The 27,224-nt window shown below is 45.1% G+C and overlaps 4 protein-coding genes across 4 annotated transcripts; all 4 read left to right on the forward strand.

The window, feature by feature from the left end:
* The first annotated feature begins 766 nt into the window (after positions 1 to 766).
* On the forward strand, positions 767 to 7,337 carry LOC150018310 (olfactomedin-4-like). The gene is made up of 6 exons (XM_090267288.1): positions 767 to 835; positions 2,469 to 2,621; positions 3,759 to 3,983; positions 4,240 to 4,405; positions 4,792 to 4,951; positions 6,482 to 7,337. The coding sequence occupies exons 1-6, from the start codon at positions 767 to 769 to the stop codon at positions 7,188 to 7,190; spliced, it is 1,482 nt and encodes a 493-aa protein (XP_090123414.1). The 3' UTR covers positions 7,191 to 7,337.
* A 2,045-nt stretch (positions 7,338 to 9,382) lies between these two features.
* On the forward strand, positions 9,383 to 11,230 carry UBQLNL (ubiquilin like). Its single transcript, XM_090267289.1, is given in 1 exon segment — positions 9,383 to 11,230. A coding segment is annotated over 1 exon segment (1,848 nt).
* A 4,752-nt stretch (positions 11,231 to 15,982) lies between these two features.
* UBQLN3 (ubiquilin 3) lies at positions 15,983 to 18,092 on the forward strand. The gene has a single exon (XM_090267705.1). It carries the CDS (start codon positions 15,983 to 15,985, stop codon positions 17,933 to 17,935), a length of 1,953 nt encoding a protein of 650 aa, XP_090123831.1. The 3' UTR covers positions 17,936 to 18,092.
* Positions 18,093 to 25,121: 7,029 nt separating this feature from the next.
* LOC150018313 (ubiquilin-1-like) lies at positions 25,122 to 26,651 on the forward strand. The gene has a single exon (XM_090267706.1). The coding sequence runs from the start codon at positions 25,122 to 25,124 to the stop codon at positions 26,649 to 26,651; it is 1,530 nt and encodes a 509-aa protein (XP_090123832.1).
* The last annotated feature ends 573 nt before the right edge of the window (positions 26,652 to 27,224 follow it).

A 27,224-nucleotide genomic window follows, 5' to 3' on the forward strand; every position in this document is an offset into this window, starting at 1 on the left:
AGAACACAAACTCTTCCTTTTCTGTAAGGAGTCCAGTTGAGAGCTTGGGGGCCTACAGGTTCAATAGGCTCCTGTGTCTGGTTAGAAGATAATGGGAGAGAACTTTCCTGAAGGACAGACAGTGGAGGCTGTTGATATCAGGGGCTCAAATTGGGGACTGCATTTGAATAGTGGGATGGGAAAGGAATGTTTAGAAAGCCTATAATAGTGGAGAAGACAGATTTCTAGGGGTGAGGCAGGGCACATAACAGAGTAGGCCAGTACAGTGTTACTGAAGCAAATCCCCTAGATATATAGCTTGGCCCTCATTCAAGGGCATGTGGTTAAGTTAATGGCTCTGTCCTTGAGATGAAGCAGGTAAGGTTGCATTTCCTTCTAGAATATTTCTGCCCTCAAAGCTGAGGGAAACACCATAATCCCTCCTGAAAGGGGCCCATCTGAAGGCCTCCACAGACTGTATCAGGTTTGCTTTAATCTGTTTGGACAGGGGGGCCCAGCAGAATGAGGGCAGATCTCAGCTTGGGGATGGACGAGAAAGACCCTGTTTGTAGTGAGAAACTCATTTCCATCCCATATCTGCAAGCACCAGTGTGTCGCAACCCTTCTCTCCCACCTCTTATCCCCATACCTTCTCCACAGCCTCTCCCACTCTCAGTTCATTCAGATGTCGAAATCTGTGCCCCTCCTGGTGAGACTAATCACTTGCACCAGAGATAAAAGCCTGGGGCAACTCAGAGGTCTTAGTCTATCCTGCAGCTGATGCAAGATGCAACCCATCCCAGCCCTTCTGACTGCTCTACTGCTGCTGTCCCTGGTGCTCCCAGGACAGCCTCAGGTACAGGTGGATGGTGGAGGGATCACAAGCAGGGAGCGAGATGATTCTGTGCTTTGTACTAGCTTCCCTCACTGCCCGGATCCTTCAAGAACCCCCAGTTTTGGGAGAGAGTGAAGGTGGAGAGGGAGGGATGGAAGGAGGACAGAGTACCCTGCTTGCTCTGATGATCCCTGAGCTTAGGTGGGCACAAGGTAAAGAGAATAAAACAAGGATGAAGGTGATTGGGAAGAATTCTGCACTCTTCACCTGCTCTTCATGAACCTACATTTTATGCAGAAGTCCGCCACTCTTTACTTGTGTTAAGGATGCAGGAGCTGAGGGAGGTCAGCCTGGGCTGTTGTATGCATGTGACCTCTGCTCCATTCCTCCCAAAGCTACACTATTGAGCTGGAGTTAGAGCAGGCTGAAGCCAATGCCAGATTAACTGCTAGGGCCACAGAAGCTATGTGTAATCCTATTCAGAGAAGGACTGGGGACATATCTTAATTCTTGAAGATTCTGTAGAGAAACCTCAGGTAGTGCCACAGGTCCAGTCAATAACTTGGGAAGGCTTTTCTAATCCAGTACTGGCTCATGCAGCTTCAAAATGGGAGTGGACAGATGGACATAGGGAATCAAAATAACTAAAAGGCTAATAAGGGTCTTAATAGCTTAGAGTCTGTAATAACTAATAATAACCATAGGCTAGTAAGAGCCTCTGCAAATTAATCTATACATATATTTGTAGTTCTTAAAGTAAAACAAGAGTGTCCTCATTTATAGAAAAGGACACTGGACATAGAGAGATTAAAGTAATTCACCCAATGGTGCAGAGCCAGAAGTAGAACTCAGGCAGTCTGGCTCTAGAATCAGTAGGTTTATAAGTTAAGATTATAGAATTTATTTCTAGAAACTTTCCTCCCTCACTCTATTTAGCTGAGGTAAAGCAGGTGCCTGCCACCCTCACCCCGTAGGCCTGCATCGCACACCCACCCTAACACAGCTGAGAGCTCTACAGTTCCCTTAGGAGCATAAACATGGGATTTAGAACAAACATGAGACTTGCAGACAGCTGGCAGCCTGGTCACTTATAAGTCATGTGACTCATTACAGTATTATTTTTAAATTTTCAGAACCTCTGGTTTTTTAATTATAAAATGTGGATTATAACTCCTACCTTGTCATGTTCTTGTGAATGCTGAACACCAGACCAGACTCTGGTATCTGATGCTGCTGTTAATACTAATTTTCTTTCATTGATAATTTGGAACTCTCCATACTTGTGGTCTTCAAGACAAAGTAAAGTTGTGGGGATCTACTAAATCTCTATGCTGGGGGGAACTGCATCCCCTACACTGGTCTCCTAACAAGTCTCTTTAGAGGAGCTTTTCTCTGTATCACAGAGCATCCAGGAAAAGTCTGCTTCCAGTTATGGGCAGATCCAGTCAGTATATGAAGTAAGATGAAGGTGGCCCTAAGAATAGGACCTAGAAGGAGACTATGGCTTCAGTTCTGAGGAGTCAAAGAAAGGGTCACTAAAACTCATGGCAAAAGAATGCCCAGTCAAAAACAGCCTCCTGTGCAGAGAGAGCAGGGTCAGCCTCTTTTTTTCCTCATGTTGCCAAAAATGCTTAATGTGCCTGTAACTTTGCAGCTGGTAAGACATGTGCCAGGCTCTGTCGATAAGAATGGCATATGCAATTGTGTGGTTTACCTGCCCAGCAACCTCATCCCCTTGAAGCATCTGGAACAGCTACTGAGTACAGCCCAGGAGCTTATGGGCAAGTATGAACAGGAGCTGTCCAGGGTGAGTGCTGGGGTTGGGGCTAAAGCTGGGACAGGGGCTGGGACAGGGGCTGGGACAGGGGCTGGGACTGTGGCTGGGGCTGTGGCTGGGGCTGGGACTGGGACTGGGGCTGGGGCTGGGGCTGGGACTGGGACTGGGGCTGGGGCTGGGGCTGGGACTGGGACTGGGGCTGGGGCTGGGACTGGGGCTGGGGCTGGGGCTGGGACTGGGGCTGGGGCTGGGGCTGGGACTGGGGCTGGGGCTGGGGCTGGGACTGGGGCTGGGGCTGGGGCTGGGACTGGGACTGGGGCTGGGGCTGGGGCTGGGACTGGGGCTGGGGCTGGGGCTGGGACTGGGGATGGGGCTGGGGCTGGGGCTGGGACTGGGGCTGGGGCTGGGGCTGGGACTGGGGCTGGGGCTGGGGCTAGGACAGAAGTACCTCTGGTGGTAAAGAAGGAACTGAGGGAAGCACAGCTCTAATCCTTGAGGTGAATCCTTAGTATGAAGGGGAAACTAGGCACTGCTTTGGGGATCCCCAGGGGTAGTAACAGGGAGGTTTATAGAATGGGTATTTCCTACATTAATGGGTGAATTAGTGAGTATGGGTTCACTGGGTGCTGGGAAAAGGGTAGAGAACAAGAAAAGGCTTGGAAGTGAGTTGACCAGTGCATGGGAGGCAGGAGAGTGAGTGGAAGAGTTAAATTAGGGGCAATCAGTGGAGAGACATGTTGGCCAGGCAGCTGAGCTCGGAATTGGTGCTGTAAGTAAGGATGGGTAAACAGAAATGTTGCATCAGCAGTGCAACGTGGGCAGTTAGTTGCTTTTTGTAATCGTCACTAGTGGAGCTCCTGGCAAAGGTTGATGAGATGGGACCAGATGAGATTCCCTCACTAAACCACTCCTGAGAGTGTGTGGCCCTAAAAAGAAAGAGAGAATCTGGGTGGTTCAGAGGAAAGACTAATTTTTCCTGCAGTGAAAAGGACGCTAGTATTCTCAGCTGTGAAATAAGGATAATGTTTATTCTCACCTCAAGGGCTTTTAATGGAAGCAAATAAGGAGACAGACATGTGCGGCACTAGTAGGGAGGATGGAAACAGAGGGGAAGAACCATAGCTGTTGAGCTTTAGAGGAACTGGCTGTCCCTCCTTCCATGCCCAGGTCAGTGAGTATGCACGTGCCATTGAAGACCAGGATAACCGGGTCGCGGAAATGAACGGCGTTCTGAAGTTCAGGAATCCTACTACCCTTGCTGCCTCCTATGAGTCCCCAGCCTTCAACCTGCTGCGCCTGGAGCTGGAGGGAGCACAGGAGCTGGCAGCCCAGCTTAAGGCTAAGGGAAGGGTTAGTGCAGCAGGAGACCTCCTCTACCAACTCCAGAGCCAGGTATGTGGATGGATTTAAGAATTTCTCTCTCCTTTTTAGCCCCCTGTCTTATCTAATTGCAAATTTGACAACTTCCAAAATCACTTCTTTCTGGGGAAAAAGACCCTTAGCTGAGACATGTGGGAGCCTGAGTTCAGGTGACTCACATTCCTGGCATCCTATTTCCATAAGTGGCTAATACCAGCCTCATACTCAAGCTTCTGGCTCTTACCAGAGCAGCTTCTGCGCTCACATTCATGGCATCTTATTTCCATAGGTGACCAATGCTAGTCTCACACTCAAGCTTCTGGCTGACTCTGATGAGCGCAGCTTCCGCGCGCTCCGCCAGGAGGTGGATGTCCTTGAGAGCCGGCTAGGCGAGTGTGAGAGGGAGAAGGAGCAAGAAGAGGCCTCCAGAAACTCCAGCCCATTCTTGCCCCCAGGTGAGGCCTCTGGCCAGACATTCCAAGGCCTTATCTTCCCAAGGACAGCGTTGGGTTTGTAGGGTTGGCTATGGTGTACTGAGGGGTGGGCAGTAAGTATTTTGATGTAGAGTAAACCTTTTATTTCCTTGTTTGATATATCACTAAGGTATGCTCTCACACATGGGCATACCCACATGCATAGACAAGTAAATATACTCATAATCAGAGATACACACAGTCTCTGTTCATGCACAATCACACATGCTTATACATACAGTTGCATATGTACTCAGGTGCATGGACAAATGCTCAAGTGCACCCATGGCTATTATACTTTTATACTTTGCTCTCTGTGGGTTATGTGCTTCGCACTGAGCTCAAACCTTGCCTGGTCTCTTCTCTAGGCTCTTGTGCCCATGGAGGCCTCCAGAAAGTCAGCAAACCCCTTGTGGTGCAGCTCAATTGGAGAGGCTTTTCTTATAAGGCAGGAGCCTGGGGCCGAGACTCAGCAACCAACTCATCCTCTTCCCTCTACTGGGTGGCCCCTCTGCGTATGGATGGCAGGTGAGTCCAGAATGATTTCTCTTCTGCAGCCAGGTTCATCCAAATGTTCCCTAACCTACCATAACAGGTTTCTTTGTGGCCCCATCCCAGCCTTTTCTCTCTATTTCAGGTGTGTCCCTGGGCAAACTTAGTCTAGGCCTGACATGTTACCTCCTAATGCTCCTCTCGTGGATTAATGATGTTCCACACTGCCCTTAGCTTCCTTCACAAATTCACTGTCTGCAACTTGTAATCCCACCATAATCCAGAGCTGGTTATATTCCTAGCCTAATCTTATATCCAGGACAAACTCTTCTATACCCGGGCCTCAGAATCCTAACTTCTGCTCAGAAAAATTTCAGAGGATAAACTTGACCATATTTGAGACTTGAAGTCAAACAGATCTGAGTTTGATCCTCAATCTGCCACTTAAGCTAAGTGACCTTGTGAATTAACACCTCAGACCCATTCTTAGCCAGCTGTAAAATGAGAATATTACATGAGATTACATAGAAAAATGTAAACAATATAGTAGGTGCAAAAAAATTTGTTTAAGAATGGCAAATGAATCAATAAGTAATGAATGAGCCCTTCAATAAACTAGCAGTATGGCTATAGGAAGGCAAATGCAATTCACAGACCAGGTGTTTGAAGTCATTATATACAGAGGGTGATATAGACTCAGCTGAGTAGAAGATCATAGGAGAGAGGGATGAATGTGGGTTGAAATAGTCATTGAAGAACCCCAGTTGAAGCTTATCTCAGAAAGATGAACTTTCTGCTGATAATAATGGTCCCCAATTTTTATAGATATTTTGTAGCATACAAAACACATTTATATGCTTTTTCTTTTAAAATTCTCTCGGAATCTCTGTGGGTAAGACAGGATTTACTTCTCAATATTAAGAGATGGCAATACTTACAAGTCAGGAATAATTTAAGGGACTTTTCAAAGTGACTTTCTGAATCCAGTTTCAGAGCTCTGTCCTACTACAGGGCACCTGTGCCTCAATGGTATGTGGAAGACAGTGAAATCTAAGCAAAGATTATCCATAAAGAAGAAAAAATAATAGCTACTACTTGTTCATTACTTTCTTTGAAATGAATGCTCTAGTAATTATTTTGTTTGCATTATCTTAGTCATGACCGGGAGGTAATTTTTTTTTTTTTTTTTTTTTTTTTTTACCAATTTAACTTGTGAACTGATTAACCTAGAGCCAATTATTTAACCTTTATGAGATCCCATCTCCTAGTCAGTGGGGATAAAACCTATCCAAGTTATTTTATTAAAATTAAATGAGATAATGACTGCACAGTGCCTATTAGGTATTATTGCTGATGATGTTATTATTATTACTCTTACTGTTTCTTTTACAATTATTTATTCTGTCATAGTATATTGTAAGTAAAAAAAGAAAGATTAAAAGTGAATTCTGTTTGGTTCCAAAGCCCCCACTGTTAATGCGAACATTGGGTGCTCATTTTTTAATAACACTTTGTTACCTTGTTTCTTGCTGTCACCTGCTGATTCTGGTGTGGGGCTTGGCCTAGGTATTTTGACTACTACCGACTGCACAAGTCCTATGACGACCTGGTACTGCTGAAGAACTATGAGCAGTGGAAGATGGGCTATGGTGATGGCAGTGGCAATACTGTGTATAAGAACTTCATGTACTTTAACTACTATGGCACAGATGAAATAGCCAAGGTGGACCTTTCTTCCAACAACCTGGTCCTGCGGCGCCCGTTGCCAGGTGCCACCTACAACAACCGCTTCTCCTATGCTGGTGTGCCCTGGAAGGACTTAGATTTTGCTGGTGATGAGAAGGGACTATGGGTGCTCTATGCTACAGAGGAGAGCAAGGGCAACCTGGTTGTGAGTCGTCTCAATCCCAATACCCTAGAAGTGGAGGAAACCTGGCGCACCAGCCAGTACAAGCCAGCTCTGTCAGGGGCCTTCGTGGCCTGTGGGGTGCTCTATGCCTTACGCTCTCTGAGCACCCGCCAAGAGGAGATCTTCTATGCTTTTGATACCACCACTGGGCAGGAGGGCCATCTCAGCATCCTGCTGGATAAGATGCTGGAAACACTGCAGAGCATCAACTATAGCCCCTCAGATCACAAGCTGTATGTCTACAACGATGGTTACCTGGTTACTTATGACCTCATCTTCCAGACACTGAAGAGCAAGCTACCAAAGCCACCAGCCAAAAGATCTTCTGGGGCTAAGGCTCCACTCAATGTTGTCAAACCCAAATAGCCCCCCAGGCCCTGAGACCCAATGGGAAGAGGATTCGTAGAAGTATGTCTTCGTCTTCACCCTCCAGATGGACCACTCCCCAAAATAGCCATTAGCCTTAATGATTGGTGGCATTGATTACATCTAGTTAGTTCTTTATACTTAATACCTCAGTCAGCATATTAAAGTTCTCTTTAATAATGGTCTAGGTGGATTTGATTGAGTTTTGATTGGGAAACAAAATATGGGCTGGGAAACATTACCCTCTTTTTACCAAAATCTTAGAATTATAGGAACTGGACTTTAAAAAAATCTCATATTCTGTATTTTGAAAATTGTGGATCTACCTCCTATAATTGTAGGACTTTGTTAGCTAGGTTTAGAATCATCCTAGGTCGAGAACCTCTGGTTCTAGTGCAGCAGATCCAGGGGTGTTGGTCATTAGAATGAGATGTGCAAGTTCCTTTCTTATCCCCAGCCACCTGTGGGGTACCTAGGGAAAAAGAGGGCAGTGTCTTTCTTGGTGTGAAAAATCAATGTCTCACTGTCTTGGATAAATCCCACTTTTAAGTGCAATTGAGAGAGGGGATTAGGTTTGAGTTCTGCTCTAAGAAGTGAGCTACTGATGGCTGAGCATGAGGCAGGTCTGACATGGATTGGGGTGGAGGTCCAGGCATTCTCAATAAAGAATCCTTTAGTGTGAGAGCAGGAAGCCTCCGGGACAACAATGTGTAGCTTCTTTGCTCATCTTCAACACACTGAGAACATATGGTCCTGGACTCTCCGCTTGACACCTATCTTTATGGTACAGCTACCCTCTAGACGGGTCAATGGAATGTTCAAGGTTGCAGACCCTGAAGTCTTTACAGTCACACAGATACCAGAATATTTCACACACACTGCATCAGGCTTATACTCTCACACATATTCATTCACAAATATATATCCAATCAGACATATTCATTCTCATTCTTACACATACAGTATTTCCATTCACACTGAAACATCAGCATAGACATAAAAATACATTTTAACCTATCCACTAACAGAAAATCATCTGCTACTCAAATAAAAATCAATCACCATCCTCCAAATTTGCATGGAAGTGAGAACCTGGCTTTTTAGTTGCCTAAATCTGTCTTTTTAGGAATTTCACTGTTAACCACCTTCACTCTCACCTTTTGGTTTACAGACATTTCCCCCCCTTAATGCTTCAACACAAACGTAGGCATTTAAGACCAGACTAGACTGTTGAAAGAAATCATTCTAAAAATTATGCTATAATAACATGTAGAAAAGACCAAATGATCAGTGAATTAAAAATACTTTGCAAGGAACAGCTCATTAATCTTTTGTTCAGAAGACCCCTAGAGGGAGCCTCCCTGGCTAGCCTTGATCCTGCTTCTAGGATAAAGAAACTTGAACCTGTCCCACCCCACCAATCCCTGGGAACACTCTCAGTTAAGTCTAGAATCCCCAAATTTAGATGCAGAGAAAAACCTGAAATCCTCTTTCACTTAAGAACTTTGTTCTTGCTCCATTTTCCTTTCTCAGCTCCAACTCTTTCCAGATTGCTAACAAAAGCTATAAGCTTCTTCCTATCAGAGATAGTCCATTCTTATCCACAGGTGTGTAGTTTTATCTATGGCTCCAGTAGACCCAGTTTTTCTTACTACAAACCTAATGTTCCTACAAGGAACTCATACCTAGCACCACATATTCCACATAACCAATGTGGTCTTTTATTTATTTTTAAGAGTTCCATCCCGAGAACTTTGTGTCCAATATTCTGGATAATTGTCTTATTTTATTTCATTACATAGACCTGGACTCACTATGTCCTCTTTTCCAGTTAGCCCTGGCAGAGACTGTGAGGCCAGAGTTAACATCACAATATCTTTTCTGAAGAGGTTATGTTCCTGGTGGGTGGGGCAGGGGGAGGGGCAGCCCTGTGAGGAGTCATCTCTACTTAGCCCACCTTGCACCAAGTATGAATCAGTAGCCAGGACAGACTTCAGCTGGGTCACATCTAGAGAACTGGAGTGGAAATAGAACACTGCAAAATATCTGGCCCGAGCACGGTCACTCATCCCTTTTGGGGCAACAAGCCTGTGGCCTGAGAATACAATACCTGCAACAGAGGTTAGTGGTCTCCCCTCACTCCATCTGCCACTGCTTCCACTTGTTCCCCATCTGCCTTCCCTCTAAGGTCTATGCTGCATGTCATTTCTTGAACATTCAGGATGGCCCAGACTGGGCGTCTTTCAGGTTGGCCTGTCAACAAGAACATCTCTTCAAGTATCATTCGAGTGACAGTAAAGACACCAGACAAGCAGGAAGATTTTATGATAGCTGATGACACCTCTGTGAGGCAGTTCAAGGAGAAGCTTTTGGTTCACTTTAAATGCCAAATGGACCAACTAGTGCTGGTCTTCATGGGCTGCCTTCTCAAAGACCATGACACACTGAGCCAGAGGGGCATCCTGAATGGCCACACCATCTACTTGGTCATCAAGTCTAAACAGGGCTCCAGATCCCTGGCCCATTCTTCCCAGAACCTGTGGACCAATGAGCCCTGCCACCAGGACAGAAACACCAAAGGAAACAGCAGTGGGGTATATCAGCATGCTGGTATGAATCACACTGCAGTGGAATCAGCCCTCTTTGTGGAACCTGATGCACCCCAGGGTCTTCCCCAGGACCTGGAAGTGGGTGGTCCTGAGAACATAACACAGATGCTGGAGAATTCGAGCACCCAGTCACTTCTGTCCACCACTGACTTCATGAGACAGTTCATATCAGAACATCCAGAAATGCAACAATTGATGCAGCAGAATCCAGAAGTCTCACACATCCTTGACAATTCTGAGATTCTATGGCAGACACTGGAGTTGGCCAGGAATCTTGCCTTGATTCAAGAGATCATGCAGATCCAGCAACCTGCACAGAATCTTGAGCACCCACTGAACCCACCATCACAATTGGGTCTAGAGACAATCCCAGGTGGGGACAATGCTTTGGGTCAGAGCTATGCTGATTCCAAAGATCAAATACCCAACAGATTACAAGACCCCTTTTGGGGCAGCCCTTTCACAGCTCTCCTGGAAGGACAAGTGCAAGAACAAGTCCACTCCTCACCCCCATCTCCACCATCATCCCAGAAAAGGCTGGACCAGTTCCCACAGCTCCCTGTAAACCAAATCATCTATACTAGTTCTTGCGGCTTATCTTCAATCACCTCAGCCAATGCTACCCCCAACAAGGTGAACTATACTTCTAGGGCAAATGCTGCTACTAATTCCACCAAGGGTCAGAATAATACCTGTGACATTCAACAACCAGCTAGGGTACCAGCTGTACCTAGCAGAGAGCTCACACAGCAACCCCAGGCAGAAGACAAAGATGCCACCATCTCTCTAGACAGCTCTGACCAGAGGTTTGAGGATGATCTGCAACTGTCGGAAGAGCAGACCAGTTCCTCCCAGATCACAGGAAGCATGATGCAATTGCTTTTGAACAACTCCTACCTGGCAGTCCAGATGATGTTGCTTATGAATATGTCCCAGATGAATGAGCAGTGGAGGCAGCAGCTTCTCACCTTCCTGCAGCAGATGCAGCTTTCTGACTTTCTTATAGCCCTAGCCAACCCTAAGGCATCTCAAGCAATATTACAGATTGAGCATTGTCTACAGCTGCTGGCCACTGAGGCTCCTGTTCTTCTTCCCGGGGTTGCACCTTACTTCTGGGGCTTGGGCTATCTTCCTGACACCAGCTGCAGCTACCCTGACACAGTGCCCACGGCCTGGGATGTGCCAAATATGGCTGAGCCTGAAGGGCCCGAGTGCTGCCATAAATCTGGAGCAGTCCTGCAGAGGCTACACTCCAAAACTGAGGATCCTTCCCACCTTCTGAAAGCCCCTGAGATTCATTTCAGCAAGCAAATGGAATCTCTTCAGGCCATGGGATTTAAGAATGACCACGCCAATCTGCAGGCCCTCATTGCCACTGAGGCGGATGCCAGTGCTGCTATTTGCAAGCTGAAGAGATCCCAGAGATCCTAACCACCATATCTAACTCTTTCTTTGTTACTTTCCTGCTGACCCATTTGATCGCTTCATTTGCCAGCTGGAAAAGTCCTGGAGTAGGAGAAAACAGCCAACATTTTCTCTACCAAATAATTGACCATTGGCCTTTACTGGAGGATCTGTCAATAAAATGGCTACACTCATTCACCCCCATCTGAGGTTTGTCTATGTTTCTTTAACAAAAAAAAGGAGAGGTATGTGAGTGCAATATCCCAGTGTCACCTACCTACATACATGAACATACACACACACACACCACATGTCTATATTAATATAGAGAATCATAGTTGCACACATAGAACCACACACATAGGTATCATACTGTGATTACACACCCAAGAACGTGCATATGTAGCCTGAAATAGATGTGAACATATGCACAGGTTCACTTAGCTAAAGATTCACATATATAGGCACTAACTCAACACATAGGTATGCACAGTCATGTGCTTACACAGATACACACTGCCTAGAGACACATAACAGACCCACATGTAAGGAAGGCAAGACATACAAAAGGGAAAAATACTACAGATAGAATCAGATATTTAGTCATAAAGACTTGATTTCTCAAATCCAAATTATTCAGGTTTGAAAGTGGAAAAAGAAAGGCCCGGTGGGTCAGCATGGAAAAGTCCATATTTTAGCCAGGTCTTAAAGAGTATTCATTCTCCTAGGAGTCTCTTAATAATTGCCATTTTTTCAATGGCTTTGTTGGACTGTTCCTAGTCTCTATCACAGACAGAGACAATTGCTGCCACCCCTACTCACATTCCATCAACAAAAAACCCAGGTCTCTGTGGGGCATAACATTTTTCAACAATATAATTCTTCTGCATATCTAATGTTTGCAGCTTGCATTTTTTATGGTTAGCTAAGGTCCCATCACCTTGTTTTTCTTTCTCACCAAGAGTATCTCAGCCAATTGGTGTGGAAAGAACTGTAGTTCAACCACTCAATTCTTAAATAATTTAATATGCTTTTGCCATAACTTAATAAGTTAACTATTATTTTAGGCATTGAAGAAATAGCAGTGAGAAAACAAAGATTCATTAGTTATGGAGTTTACGTTCTTTTGTGGGGATACAGTATTCAACTTGTAGACATGTTGGGTGGTGATATGTACTGTGAAGAAAAATGAAGCAGATTAAGCTGTTCTAAATAGGGAGTAATCAGGACAGGCCTCTCTAAAAAGGTGACAGTGGAGCAGAAATCAGAAGGAAATTGAGACTTAAACATGCAATTTCTTGGGAGAAGGATGGTCCAGGCAGAGAAGGTTGCATAATAAAAGTAGAAGCCATCAGGTAGGAGTCTTATTTGTTTGAAGAATAACAAGGAGATGATGTAGCTGGAGTGAACAAGAAAATGGGGATAAAAAGAGATCAGAGAAATCATGAAGAGATTTGTAGGTCTCATGAGGAATTTGTATTTTACTATGAAATTCACTGCTAGATTTTGAGCAAAGGAATAAAGTGACTTATTTTATCAGCCTGGCTATTAAGCGGGGAATAGACTTGGGTAAAGGAAAAGTTGGAAGCAGTAAAACTAGTAGATGTTTTTGTGATATAGGAAGTAGAAGATGGTAATGTCTGTGACTGGGATGGGAGCAGTGGAGGTGGTGAGAAGTATTCTGATTCTGGACTGCAAAGGGGATCCACAGAGATGTCTGTGCTCCTGGAGACCACCAGTTCTCCAGCCTTGACATCTTCATCAGCAAGAGTGAAGGTCAGGTCCACAAAGCTCCAAATGTGTCTAACAAACCTACTGCCAAAGACTTCCATTTCACCACTGCAACCTACCAAAAAGATATGTCTCAAGAAAGGAATTACAGCTAAAATTGATGCTATACCTCCCCAATAAGACATTTCAATTAATCCAATTAAGCCTTATACTTTAGTTGCCTCAGTTTACATAAAAATCCACAGCTCTCCAGGTCACCTTTCTAATTCTTATTCCAATATGCTTGAGCATCTCATATGACTCAATATTCCACTCATCAATTCTCCAAATCTTTCCACCTTACCATTTAGAACTCATAATTTAGCAACAGCAAAAACCCTTATACCTACAACTTTCCAAATGTTTCCTCACATTTTATTTTTTTTTTTGTAACTGAATTCTGGCTTTCCACTCAGGACACTGCTTCTCCAGCTGTACTGGCTGCTTGTTTCATTCCTTGTGGATTTAGGAGGGGGGTTGGTGTCCTCCTTGCACCTTCATTTGCTTTTTGACCACAGTTCTCTAGTTTCAACACTACTCCATATCTATCAATATAATCATATTGATTATATTGCACTCACTTAACAAACTCTTCATGCTCTATCCAACTATGCTAATCTCCCTGCAGGCAGAAAAAAAGCAGATACCTGTGCTGACTAATCTCATTTAAATTTATTACCAAAAACTGTAATTGATCTATTAGTGATCCTCCTACTTTCCTATTTTAATATTTCTCAAAAGAAGCTGCATTAAAATAACCTGAAGAGTGTATCAAAACATGAGTTTCTGAGCTCTATTCCAGGAGGTTCTAATTCAGCAGGTGTATAGTGGAGTCCAGGCGATGCTGATGCTGGTGGTCTGGAGACCCACACTTGGAGATCCAATGCCTGAGTCATTTCACTATCTTATTTTTTGAGATGATCATTTTATATCTTTTCTGCTCTTCTCAAGCCTTCACAATCCCCATTTCTATTCTAAATTACAGCTGATGTTTTGCATATTTCAATAAGAACACAAAAGTGATCCAAGTGACTTAACCTGTGTCCATTACTAAATCGACCAGCTAACTTGCATCTGTACTCGTACACTCTGCCCTCCAACCTGATGTATTGAATAATTTGTCCATGCTCCTATATCAATCTGTCCACTAAGTTATCCACAAAAATTTACTCTTGACATTGTTTTCTCTTTCTCTTACATCATTTTTTTCCCCATTGGATTGTTCCCATCAGAATAAAACTGTGATGTAATATTCTCACCTTAAGAAAAAACAAAAACAAAAAAGCCTTTATCATCACATTCCCATACAGCCACCATCCTTGTCTTCTCATTAACAATACCTTTATTGGATCCACTATTTTTCAAATCCATTTGCTTTGAAGTTCATTCCATCAGGTTTTTTGCGCCTACCACTTTTCAAAAACTTGTTTCATCATGGTCCTAATTCTCTCTTGTTAAATCCAGTGTCAGTTCTCTTTCTCATCCTACTGACCTACCAGCAACACTTGACACATTTGGTTACTTTCTCCTTTTTGAAACTCTTCATCTTCTCTCCTTCTCTTTGCTTTTTTGACTTAATGTTTTATTTCTTCTAAATATTCTTTGCTGAACTCATCTAATCATCCAGACTTCTAAATATTGTATGGCCCTATAACTCAGTATTTTTACTTCTACTCTTTTCCTATATTCACTAGACTCATGATTCTGAATACTTTGTCCATGTGGATGAACTCTATCTAGACTCATGATATTGAATTACCTTTTTCATTTCCATCTGGATATAAAATAAACATCTCAGATATAAGTACATTTGACCTCTTAATTTTTAGTATAACAACCATATTCCCTCTTTTATTCTAATGTCATTAAATGGCCAATCCATTCTTTGAGTTCTCTAAATAATAATAATAATTTATTTTTATTTAGAGAGAGGGAAAGGGAGGGAGAAAGAGAGGGAAAGACACATCATGTGAGAGAAAAACATTGATCAGTTGCCTTTGGTACTTGTCCCAACCAGGGACTGAATGTGCAACCCAGGCATGTGCCCTGACAGGGTATTGAACTGGTGAGCTTTTGGTTTGTGGGACAATGACCAATCAACTAAGCCACACTGGCCAGGGAAGTAATATATATTTTTTAAGTTAAAAAGTTTTGTCACACCCTACTCCTCTCTCATAATCTAGCTTTTGCCCAACAGAAAGTCAACAGTTTGAAAATATATAAAGAATTACTGGCTAATGTTAATCAGAGAAAAGAAAGGAACATAAGATGCCAGGAAGAAGAGGGTTGACTGGGAAGTACTTGAATTTGTGTCTTAATGGGGGCACAAAAGATTAAGGAGTCTTTCTTACTTCTTTAATCTAAGTGAATCTCCACATACCACATACCAGGGCTTGTGGAAGCAGGACTCTTGGACTCAGAAGAAAGGTCAGCCAAGGCCCTTCACTGTGAGAAAGGCAATTGAGATAAGGTAGAAAAGTTAAAAGTTGCGACAGATGGAGCTCCCAGGGACCCAGAGTACCTTGGAAAAATCTCAAGAATCTATTGTATGAGGCTTTGATGTCAGTGCTGAGGTCACAGAGGTGGCCTGACAGAGTGCGTTTCAGCCCAGAGTGCTTCAGGGGTGGCTGTTCAGCAAGATGAGGGTGTTTTGGAGCCCTGTATAAGAGAAAGGACGGGGTCACAGCTAATTGGTATGTATCTCCCAAACTGGGTCATTCTTCCTTCCATTACCCCTTTACTCATCAACTGTAGACCTCTTTTCCAGGGCCTCAGGTTTTCCTTCCATGACCCCAACACCTGTCAAACCCATAACTATCTCAAAGCAACCTATTCCATAGACCATTGCCCCTTCTATGGCAATCCTCCGTTTCCCCACCTTGAGATCCCAGGCCCTCTTTCTGCTCACCTTTCTTACTTTCACCATTACCCGAAAAGTTGATCTTGGTCTCCTGTTCCCATTCTCCAGCTGTGTCCCCACAGACTTGGGCCTCCTACTGCCTGCCCACCATGGCCAAAAGTGGAGAGGCCCTGCCACAGGGCAACCAAGCACCAGTCCAAGATCCCCACTTCATCAAGGTGACAGTGAAGACGCCCAAAGACAAGGAGGATTTCTCAGTTACAGACACTTGCACCATCCAGCAGCTGAAGAAAGAGATATCTCAGCGCTTTAAGGCTCACCCTCATCAGCTGGTCCTAATCTTCGCTGGCAAAATCCTCAAGGACTCTGACTCACTGGCACAGTGTGGAGTGCGAGATGGACTCACTGTCCACCTGGTCATCAGGATGCAGCGCTGTACCATGGGTACTGAGTCCCCAGCTGCTTCAGTCCCTACTCTAGCCCCTGGAGCACTCCCTCAGCCAAGCTCCATTTACCCAGCAGGTGAGTCATCCACCTTCAGCTTAGGTATCCTCACAGGCCTCAGTGGACTGGGCCTGACTTCCAGTAGTTTCCCTGACCAGCCAAGTTCACTGATGTGGCAGCATGTATCTATGCCTGAGTTTGTGGCTCAGATCATTGATGAGACTTTCGTCCAAGGTCTGCTGTCCAATACAAGCCTGGTGCACCAGCTGATTCTTGACAACCCCCATATGCAGCAGCTGATCCAGCACAACCCCGAAATTGGGCATATTCTCAACAACCCCGAAATCATGCGGCAGACACTGGAGTTTCTACGCAAACCTGCAATGATGCAAGAAATGATGCGTACCCAGGACCGGGCACTCAGTAACCTGGAAAGCATCCCTGGTGGCTACAATGTCCTACGGACCATGTACACAGATATTATGGACCCAATGCTTAATGTGGTACAGGAGCAGTTTGGTGGCAATCCCTTTGCTGCTACCACTACTTCTAATGCTACCACTAATAGCAGTCAACCTTCAAGGATGGAGAACTGTGACCCTCTTCCCAACCCCTGGGTTTCCACATGTGTTGGCTCAGATGGCAGGCGAGATAGGTGGCCTGGGAACCAGGACATATCTGAAATTAGAAACAGGGTTCCCAACATTCTGGGTAGTATAGCGCTCTATGACTATCTCCAGCAATTACATGAGACCACCCAGTCCCTGGGAGCCTACCTATCAGTGACTGCCTCCACCCGCAGCCCAAGCCAAGAAGCACCACCACCAGGAAACAAAGTTCCCCCAACTACACCTTCACCCCAAAAACTTGAGTCAGGCCAGCCACTCCCCAAGGAGTCAGTAGCAATTAAAGGCAAATCCTTTCACCCAGCGTTCCTGAGATACACCAGAGAGAGTAGTCCTAGACAAAATGGAAGCCAAGATCATACAGGGAGTGGCTCCACTGGTCACAGCACCAGCATGCCTGATCTTATCTCGGGGCTAGGAGGTGCTGCCATCAGGGCCCCGTTTGTTCCTTCACCACTTTCCCCTATGGCGGCTACCCCTGGAACCCCTGAGCATGCCTGGCTGCCACCACCTAGATCTCTGTGGCCAGCCCACATGAATCAGGCTCCACAGTTGCCGGATGAGATGTGTCGGCAGCTGCCCCTTCTATTGCACCTTCAGGCAGCCATGGCAAAACCTCGTGCTATGCATGCCCTGCTGCAGATTGAGCAGGGTCTGCAGGCCCTGGCAACTGAAGCACCTTACCTCCTACTCTGGTTCATGCCTTGCCTAGCAGGACTGGAAAATATGGCAGGACGTGCAGAGCCTAGAGAGGGCACCCTTAGGTCTGAGGCTCGCCCTGCAACCCCAGCTCCTGAGGTTCCCCGAGCACAGGGCTCTGTGGAGCCAGGCCTCCAATATGCTCCCTTCCTCCAGACACTGCAAGCTCTAAGTAGTGCCAATTCCCAGCAGCTGCAGCCTGAGAATCACTTCCACGTGCAACTAGAACAACTGCAAGCCATGGGCTTTCTGAATCCCGAAGCCAACCTCCAGGCCCTCATTGCCACAGGGGGTGATGTGGATGCTGCAGTAGAGAAGCTGAGGCAGTCATAGGAGCCCGTGTCGTTCAGGCTGCATCTTTCCCTCTGTGCCCTTTCTCCCATATCCCACTACCCAGCTCCCCTATTCTTAGATGCAGCTGCATTATGAACCAAATTTACTATGATGCCCTTTAGGCAGAGACAATGTCATTCCAGAGTCAGTGAGAAAGAATGAGGGCCAGAAACAGGGCAGGGATGCTGTGAGTGACCCAGGCACTCTTGCCACTGTGCCATCGTGGGGCCCTAGTCTGAGCTCCGCATATGCTTGTCTTGACATGAAATTACATCTCATCTCCAGTGCCAACCTCTGCCTGAGTCTGATTCTTTGTGGGCTCTGAGAGAAGGGGAATGCATGGGAGAAGAGGTGGTGTGATAAGAGCTATATTTGCATTGATGGGAAGGCTTGAGGGAAAACTGGAAGGTTTGAAGATAGAAGATCCAGAGGCATGGAGACCAGCACAGAGGAAGCTGAGGCAGCTTTCTTGGTGTCCTTTCAGAGGTTCCCCAGATTCTGTGTCCTTTAGGAGCTGCCACTATGTAGTCCATTCTTTGGTGCTTCTACCACCAGCCTGACTGCAGAGTGAAAGTGGGCAGTTTCTTATTTGTATTGGCCCTGGAGATTCCCACAGGTGGCTCTCTTTTTCTGGATTTGATGTTGATCTCTGAGTGGATAGAGATAGAGTAGGATTCTGAGATTTTCTCATCTAACCAGGTTTACAAAGTTACTGTCTCTAGCAACCAGATTCAGAGAGTTGCTATCATTGACACAGACTGTGTATCCTCTATATTTCTTGCAACTCTTGGCTCTGAAATTGAGTGTCTACCCTGGGCTCAGCATTTCCTATTAGGAATTCACTATGCATTAAAGGAATGTGATCCTGCTCTCCTGAGTTCATCATATGGTAACAGGAACTGTTCTTATTGTATCTGAAGAGTGCTTATTTGTAATTAAAAACTATAAAAAAAGGCTATGAGGAAAAAGAAGGGGAGTGTGAAATAGCATAACAGGTTGATCTAGTCTGGGGAGACAAGGAAGACTGCTTTGAGTATGCACTTTAAGCTACTGTCTGCAAAGTAAGAATGAAGTAGGTAAAGATTTGAGAGGGACGGGAAGAGTTTTCCAGCAGAAGAGCCATTACATAGGAAGGCACTGAAGTGGGGCTTGTGCCACACATTGGAAGTGCTCTCAAAATTTTACTTTGCACTCAGGAATGCTTCCTCTTGCCTGCGTACTTCTAGGGCGAATGTTTTACAATTCACAAACCAAGTGAGTGAACCATGTCTTCCAGTCCCCATACATGTAATGTATCTATTGGCTCACACTGGGAAGCACACTACAGAGAAAAGCATCAAACATGCCGTGCATATCCATAGGTAAATACACCTTCACATAGGCACAACTTATGTCCACGTGTATAAAGCATACACACAGCACAGTCTGTTAAGAGTTTTACCATAAAAGGGGATAATAAACTTTTTTTTTTTTTTAAGTATGCTGTACTCCTATCAAGGAAAGAAAAGTGTCTTTGGTAGAGGACACCGCTATGGTACAAGTGGCCGTGGTGTGTGTTTAATTGTCAGAGACTAGTGCTGGAGGTCCTTTCACGGGCTGGGAGAAACAGACCCACTTCCTGGAACCCAGGGTACTCGGACAAAACTATCTTTATATATATATTTTTTTCTGTATCCCTGGCAGTTTATTTTTAAAAACGACACTTCAGTTATGTTCGCTTTCTTTTCTTAACAGAACAAGTTACAAAAAATTAGGGGGCAAATATTATCTTTGGGGACTGGCACATTGGCAGAGAACTCGTGAATAAAAATCATGATGTAAAAATTCCTAGTTTTACTCCTGAATTGGGCAAAGAACAAATGACTCTTTGAGAACAAATTCTGTTTTATAGCAATATGATAACACAACCTTGAATTATTACAGTGCAGTCGTTATTATTAAATCATGACAGAATCTTCTTTGCCCAAACACCAGACACACTAAAATCACCTTACTGCTTACAAACTGGAGGAATCCGTGCATGCAGCTGTGTGAGCAGGGAAAACAGACTCGGTAAGGCTTCTCCACAGCAGTGAGTGAGGGACCCCCGCGGCTCCGTCTCCTAGGCACGGCCTCTGCGCAGGGAGGACCCGCTGTCCTCACTTTGAGTCCTGGTCTTTTGTTTCATCCAAAAGGGCGGAGCGGGTCCCCTGCTTTTCTTAGTTATTCCACCAGGTTCTTGTTCTGGAGCACCTGCAGGAGAATGTCGCAGCCCCCCACAAACTCACCGTTGAGGTACACCTGCGGGATGGTGGGCCAGTTGGAATGGTCTTTAATGCCTTACCGGAGCTGGGGGTCGTCCAGCACGTTGTAGGCCGCATAGTCCCGGACTCCGTGTAGCCGCAGGTCTGCACCACCCTGTTGCTGAAGCCGCCCTGGGGCTACACCGGCGTGCCCTTGAGGAAGACCACCACCTGTCCTTCACTGTCGTGTCCAGCTGTTCTGCTGAGCCGCCACCGCCTGGCCCAGGGACCCACTCATCCCACACGCTCTCCGGAACCCTTTATAGCCCGGGACCTCGGTTATCTTTATATTTTAACTACCTGAGATAAAGAGAGCTCTTGGACAACTTTCATCTACTGTTTTAGGGTTCAATCTCCAGATGGAGCACCAGGTTTCAAAACCCCCCCTTACCCCCCACTTCAGTCCACATATCAGTGGGGGAGTTCTTGTTCAGATCAAAGGAATTGTACTTTAGGATGCTGTTAGGGAAAACAAAGATAAAAGTCTTGCCTTTCTGTTTCCTGAAACTAACAGGCAAGTGCTCTGGGGCTGTGTCTGGGGAAGATGTTCGTATACAATCTCTAATTTTCATCTTGGGAAGACCAGGTAGGTATAGGAGAAAACAAAACAAAACAAAATGGGAAAAGAATGTTGCTGCTTTCATCTGTTTCGTATACGGGGAAGGGAAACACGAGGGCCCATATGAAGGAAAGCCAGTTTACTGCGCAGACAGCAGCAGGGAGTCTGTGTCTAAAAGTCCTGGGTAAGGAGAAGAGTCTTTGTTTAATGGACTTGTTTCTGGCTATATCCTCTTGAGAAGAAGGAGGTTCCTGGGGCAGGCACCATCACGGTTCTCCATTAGCAGCTAACATAGGGCCTGGTGCATGGAAAGCATTTAGTAAAGGATTGACTGAGTCAACGTTGTATGAGGAGTGAGGAAATGAGTGACATAATGAGAAAGTGGTCAAGGAGACTAGGTAGATATGAATCAAGTAGAGGCTGTCACGACTGGGCATTGTGCTTGGGGAAATAAGGACTGTTGGGGTTTGGGAAAGATCCCTGTGGACTGATGTTACTAAAATGTCAGGTTTCCAGACACGTGCCACGTGAAATCCCAGTTCCATTTCTCACACTATCAGCAGTGCACCAAGTCAAATATCTTGGGCTTTGGAAGGACCCTACACCACATGGAGAATAGAAACAGGGTCAGAGTTCTGGTCATACTATTATCCCTATGAGGTTTTCCTAAGAATATGGGGCCTGAGGACACCTTGGGCAGTTGAGGCTTATATACCATTCTGAACTAAGGAGAAGGAGGCAGGAGTGTGGAATTTCAAAGGGAAAGTAGGTAACTCATAGGTAGATGAGAAAGAGCAAACATGGTCAACAAAATCTTGCTCAGCCACCCAAACATTGGGAGGCAGAAGGAGTCCAACCAACTTTCTGCTATTCCTTTCTGTCTGCCCCACATAGTTCATGTTATGTGAAGGTGATAGCTTCCTTTCTTTCAACAGGTTTTTCTATTTGAAATCCTTTAGGCAACTACAGGTTCTTTCTGAGTCTTTTGTTTCTTAAAATTAACCTGCTTAAAATAATCAGTATACTCAATATCATATTTTGGGGTGAAAAACTCTGCTTGCCCTCAATATACAAAGTGCAGAGGATGAGAGGGAGAGTGTGCCAAGCTGAGGCGGGGAAGTCAGATGAGTGCAAGACTGCACAGGGCTTTGTTGCCCTTGTAAGAAGTGTGGATTTCATTCACAATTTATATGGAGCATGAATGAGCTGTAGGCAAGGGTGGAAGCCAAGTCCTGTTGGAAGACCTCTGATGTCATTCTAGCCAGAGATGGGGTTGCCCTTAGACTGGGGTTTTCCACAAGGGTGTGTAGCAAGAAGTGAGTAATTGAAAGTATATTTTGGGCATAGAATTTATAATATTTTCTGATGTTTGGATGTGCAAATTTAAGAAGAGGAGAATTGAGGATTTATTTATTTATTCAGCTAATATTAATGGAACACTCTCTCTAACGCCAGGTCCTTTGCTAGGTGCTGTAGAAGGGAGGTGTTCCAGACACAAAGCCCTGTCTTCCCAGAGCCAGAAGAGAGACAACAGGCACCAAACAATCAATATAATTTCAAACAAAGAAAGAGGCTAAGAAGAAAGTAAGGAGGGTAAGGACACAGATCCATAGGTGAACTCTTTTTGGGTGGTAATCAAAAAGAACATCATTTAAGCAGAGATGTGATGAATAAAGAGATTTATCCAAGTGAAAGTAGGTTAAGAGCAAGAATTCCCAGGTAAAAGAGGTATCAATTAAAAAACAGGCACAAGCTTGGTGTGTCCTGGGGACACAAGCACTCTATGACTGAAGCAGATACTCAGGAGATGGGGTTCGAGAGGCTGGCATGGGCCAATTTATTAGGGCATTTTAGTCTTGGTAAGACATTTAGATTTAATTAAATTTAATGAAAATTTTTGATGGTTTGGGGTGCAGAGGTGTGGTTAATTGAGCTAATTTTTCAACGATCATCTTCACTACTTGTAGTGTTAAGCCCTGACAGTACTTTTTCTTTATTTATAATGCAAGTGCCTGACTTAAGCTTTGATTTCTCAGACATCCACTTCAAAGAGCATCCACTTGAAAGATTGCTATCTCCAAAAAACACATTGCCAGCCACAGACCTAGATAAAGAGGCAGGGTGCCCCCCTTTCCTCTGATATTTTCTTTTTTCTCTCTCTTGCTGTGGTTTAAATTCCTGCTCCTGTGTTTTAAATCCACCAATAAAGAGTAAACCCACAAAACAGTAGGCTCCCCAACCCTTGACCCCGATAAAAGCAGAACCCAGGGTCTGTACTCTCTTCTTTCTCTCTCTCTCCCCACTCTCACCCTAACCCTTGTTATGTGGTCCCAAATGTGCCTTGTGCCATGTAATTTCTAGAACTTATAAGTCTTTCTTTTTAAAAATTTCCCGATGGCTATTGCTGAGGGCATCTTGCAATCATAATAAGAACCACAGGGCCAGTCCAACCACAATATCCGTTATTGATAGGCTGAGACCAGCACAAAACTGTGAGAAGTAGTGACTCTAAAGGGCCAAGAAAGGAAGCAGGGGCACCACCTAGCAGGCTACTGCAGTATTGAAAGTATTGAGGTGATCAGATTCAAGATATATTTTGGAGAAAAAGCTCACAATGCTTGCTGATAAATTGGATGTGTAAAGAAAGGAATCAAGGACAATTTTTGGGTTTGGGGCTTGAACAACTGGTTGAATGATAATATTAGAAGAGGGAAGGAGATTGAAGGGAAAGGCAAATCTGAGATTCTGTTCTGACATTAGCTGTCTTGGCTGTGAACTTAGCTGAGATACAGAAGAATATTGGAGAAACAGGTTTGTAAAGAAAGAACCAAGAGTTCATTCAGTTATATATTATTTTACTGATCATGACAGCATAGGGTTCTAATATCTGCTTGCTCCAAATTTATGAATAAAAATAACTTAAAAATAAAAAGCCAAAGCGATAAACAAAAAGGGTTTATTTGAGATAAAAAATAATTGCAATTTTGGGAAGCACTAATTCAGGCAGAAACCCAAATAGTGTTCCCATGAGGAGGTGAAGGAAGGGGAATAATTACATAAGTAGAAGGAAAAAAATTCTATTGGTGTTAGTAAGTCAAGGAAGGAATTTCTATAGGTGCAACTAAGCTAAGTTATTCCTTAATTATAGCCTGTGGTGCTAATTTCAAAGAATGCCTTCCATTTTCAGTACTATCTTCAGGGTTTCTGCTTTCCTTTTAGCTTTGCACAGTTGTTTGGAATATGCTGTTTTTTGGCTTAGTCCAAAGGTTATTGTGCCTAGTTCAAACATTTCAAAGGTTTGAGGAGTAAGGTGTACCAGGTAATTCCTCTGGGATGGCAGCTGTGACTCAATTTTGTAATGGCAAAAACCTAAAAGAGCCTGATGCATTCATTTTAACAGTAAAAAAATATATAATTGCTGCAGGGATTAGAGGCTTTACTCTAGGGCCCCACTGGCCTGGAATTGTCAAAACAGTTCCTGAGAGTTTCTGTTTTCTGTTTTTACAGCCAAAATATGTTCCCTCCCAAGTGACAAATCCCTTTCTCAAATATACCTTAAACCTCATTGTTAAGTCCTAAAGTCAAACTGTTACTGTCTCACAATTTCTCTTGTTCAGCTCTGATCCTGTGAGAATCGAATTCACAGTTTATCTCTTTGGGAGCAACTTTGTTTACAGGCTCTTGGGCGACACGATGTAGTGCTGTCTTTCTTAGAACCAGGTAGATGGGCTACTTAGCCTTGTGGTTCTCAGACGCAAGCAGCCTGCAAGACCCAAAGTGAAGCTGGGTGGATTCATTATATATTTCCTCATTCTGTTCATATAGAAATGGGAACCTGTGGTCTTTACTGGATCATGGTCAGTACACAGTAATTTAGTGAAAGGTGGGTGACTGGAATCAGTACTTTGTATACTGGTTCTGTAGTTGCCTTTTCAACTCAGCTTTATTCACTGATCGAACTCATTTGGTATAGTTTTCAGCAGTAACATGGACTGATGCAAAACATGTTAAAAAAACATTAATTTTTTTCTATTATTATTTAACTCAAATCATAAATAGAGCCAACCTAAGGCAGATGGCAGAGGCCTCTGCCCTTCCCCCATTCAGTTCTCAACTGTGACCTCATCCCTGACATCATATGCCCTAAGGCTGGCCCTGGAGTAGAGTAACTGCCGTGCCTATGGGAGGTAGGTGGCTGCAGAAATAAACTGGGAGGTGGTGTCTTTAGGACGTGGGTGAGAGGACATCACTGGACACCCACCAGCCCCTGCCCCCAGGTGTGCTCAGTGTTACATCTAGGTTTCTATAGGTCTTCCGGTGGCCCTGCACCTGCTCTTGAGAAAACATGGCACGGGCTAGGGAAGAAGCAGGGGACAGCTGCCTGGTGTCTGGTGGAGAGCCATCACATGTCATCAGAGTGTCTGTTAAGAGCCAATACAACTGCCAGGAATTTATGCTGGCAGAAAATAGTAGTGTCCACCACTTTAAGAAACAGATCGCCAAGCGCCTTCACTGTGACACTGACCGACTGGTGCTCATCTTCACTGGAAAGATCCTGCGGGACCAAGACATTCTGAGCCAGCGTGGCATCCTTGATGGAACTACGGTCCACTTGGTGGTGAAAACTCATCTGTCCAGTCCTGGACCTCTGCCAGATCCTATAGGCCACTGCACCCATCGTTCTGAAGCTTCCACCTCACACAGTGCTGGGATGGTAGCCAGGCTGGGCTGGCTAGCCAGGAGCTCACCTGATCTGGCTGACTTCTTTGGCCAGCTGGCTCAACTCCTGATGGCTGCGCCTGAGCCTGTGCTGCAGTTCTTGGAAGACCCTCTGGTTCAAGGCCTAGCAAGTGAGAAACCAGTCAATGCTAGCCATGTTCCTGAATCCTCAAAGCCAGTACAGAAACCTGAGCCAGCTCTTAAGACTCTGGAAACCTTGCAGAAGCCAACTCAGCAACGGGAGGTCCTGCAGGTAGACAAGCAAGGGCTAGAGGCCTTGAAGGCAGTGTCAGGTGGTGATAATGCGATGCACCTGGTTTGTCCTGATATCCAACAACTCATGCTCTTCACTCTGGCCCCACTGGTTGCTTCCAGAGGCCACAGCCTAGGTTCAGAGCTTTGCAGAGGGGAGGCCAATGCTCACAGCAGTACTGACACGACCGCTGCCACCCCCACTGCCTCTGCCCCCGCCAGACCATTGGCACTGGAGGTCAGTACAGCAGTAGCTGCCCAGGCCAGGGGCAAGGCCTCAAACGAAGCCAATTCAGGGTGCAGGACTAGTATGCCAGACTCAGGCCAAGATCTTTCCTCCCAGTATAGCCAGCAGCCCATAGAGAAAGCCGCTCTAACCAGTCAGCTGAGACCTTCACCCTCTGCTTTGCATAGAGCCTTGCATGTCCTTCAACAAAATCCAGCTCTGCTACACCAGCTGGCCACTGGCAGCCCCCTGCAACATCATATACCACTACTTCCCATCCTCACCAACCCACAAGCTCTGCAGGCATTAATACAGATAGAAAAGGGTCTGCAGATACTATCCAGGGAGGTACCTGGTCTTGGACCATTCTTATGGGGCCCAGGTAAACCACATGGGGCTACAGGAGCCCCTGAAACTCGAAGTGCAGGACTGGGTCACAGAACAGAGCCTGTGCAACCTGCCATGGCCGTTCTTCAGCTTCTCCATGCACTGGCCAATGCCTGCTCTCAGTCTACCCAGTCCTCATCCCTTCTCAGCGAAAGCAGGTACCAGCAAGAACTGGAGCATCTGAAAGCCATGGCCTTTGCTAATCATGATGCTAACCTGCAGGCCCTGATGACCACAAATGGAGATGTAAATGCTGCCATTGAGAAGCTGCTGGGAGAACCAGAGGCCTAGGTCCCCCCAGCTGATGGCCACAATGCACCACCTCATGGAGAGAGAGGAAAAGAAAGGGAAAGAGGAAGGGAGGAGAAGTAGTTTATTTTGGGAATTCCTCCTCTTCAGATCATGTGCATACTGGAACAGCCCCTCCCTCACTGCCCAACCCTGTTCTACATTAAAAAGATTGCTTACATATCATATGTGATGTCTATTTGGGGTAAGTGGACAAAGAATGTTTGGGGGAGAACATGATCATGTTAAATGGTCTTGAGTTTGCGCTTTTCTTTCTCATACCCATAATCTCAGAGTATTTTATAAATTCAAACATGAAGTGGAGAAATCGTGGTTGTTTCAGTAATTTTTCCTCCTGCTCAGTTGGCAACTCAGTTCCTCACCAACTGTACCATCATTGCCATGAGCCACCTCTAATCTTACTTGAGTGACTCTGAGCACATCCTGGCATTTGCTCCCCTAGAAAGCCATGGCTTGCTTTATGGCCTCTGGAAGTCACCCACTCTTTGACCATTTTTCTTCATCTTCAGGTCCAGTCTCTTGGTATTGCAGGAAAAAAATGTTTAACTTCTCCCT

Source organism: Furipterus horrens, unplaced genomic scaffold (genome assembly GCF_987537825.1).
Source record: "Furipterus horrens unplaced genomic scaffold, mFurHor1.1.pri manual_scaffold_2, whole genome shotgun sequence".
Classification (NCBI taxonomy): domain Eukaryota; kingdom Metazoa; phylum Chordata; class Mammalia; order Chiroptera; family Furipteridae; genus Furipterus; species Furipterus horrens.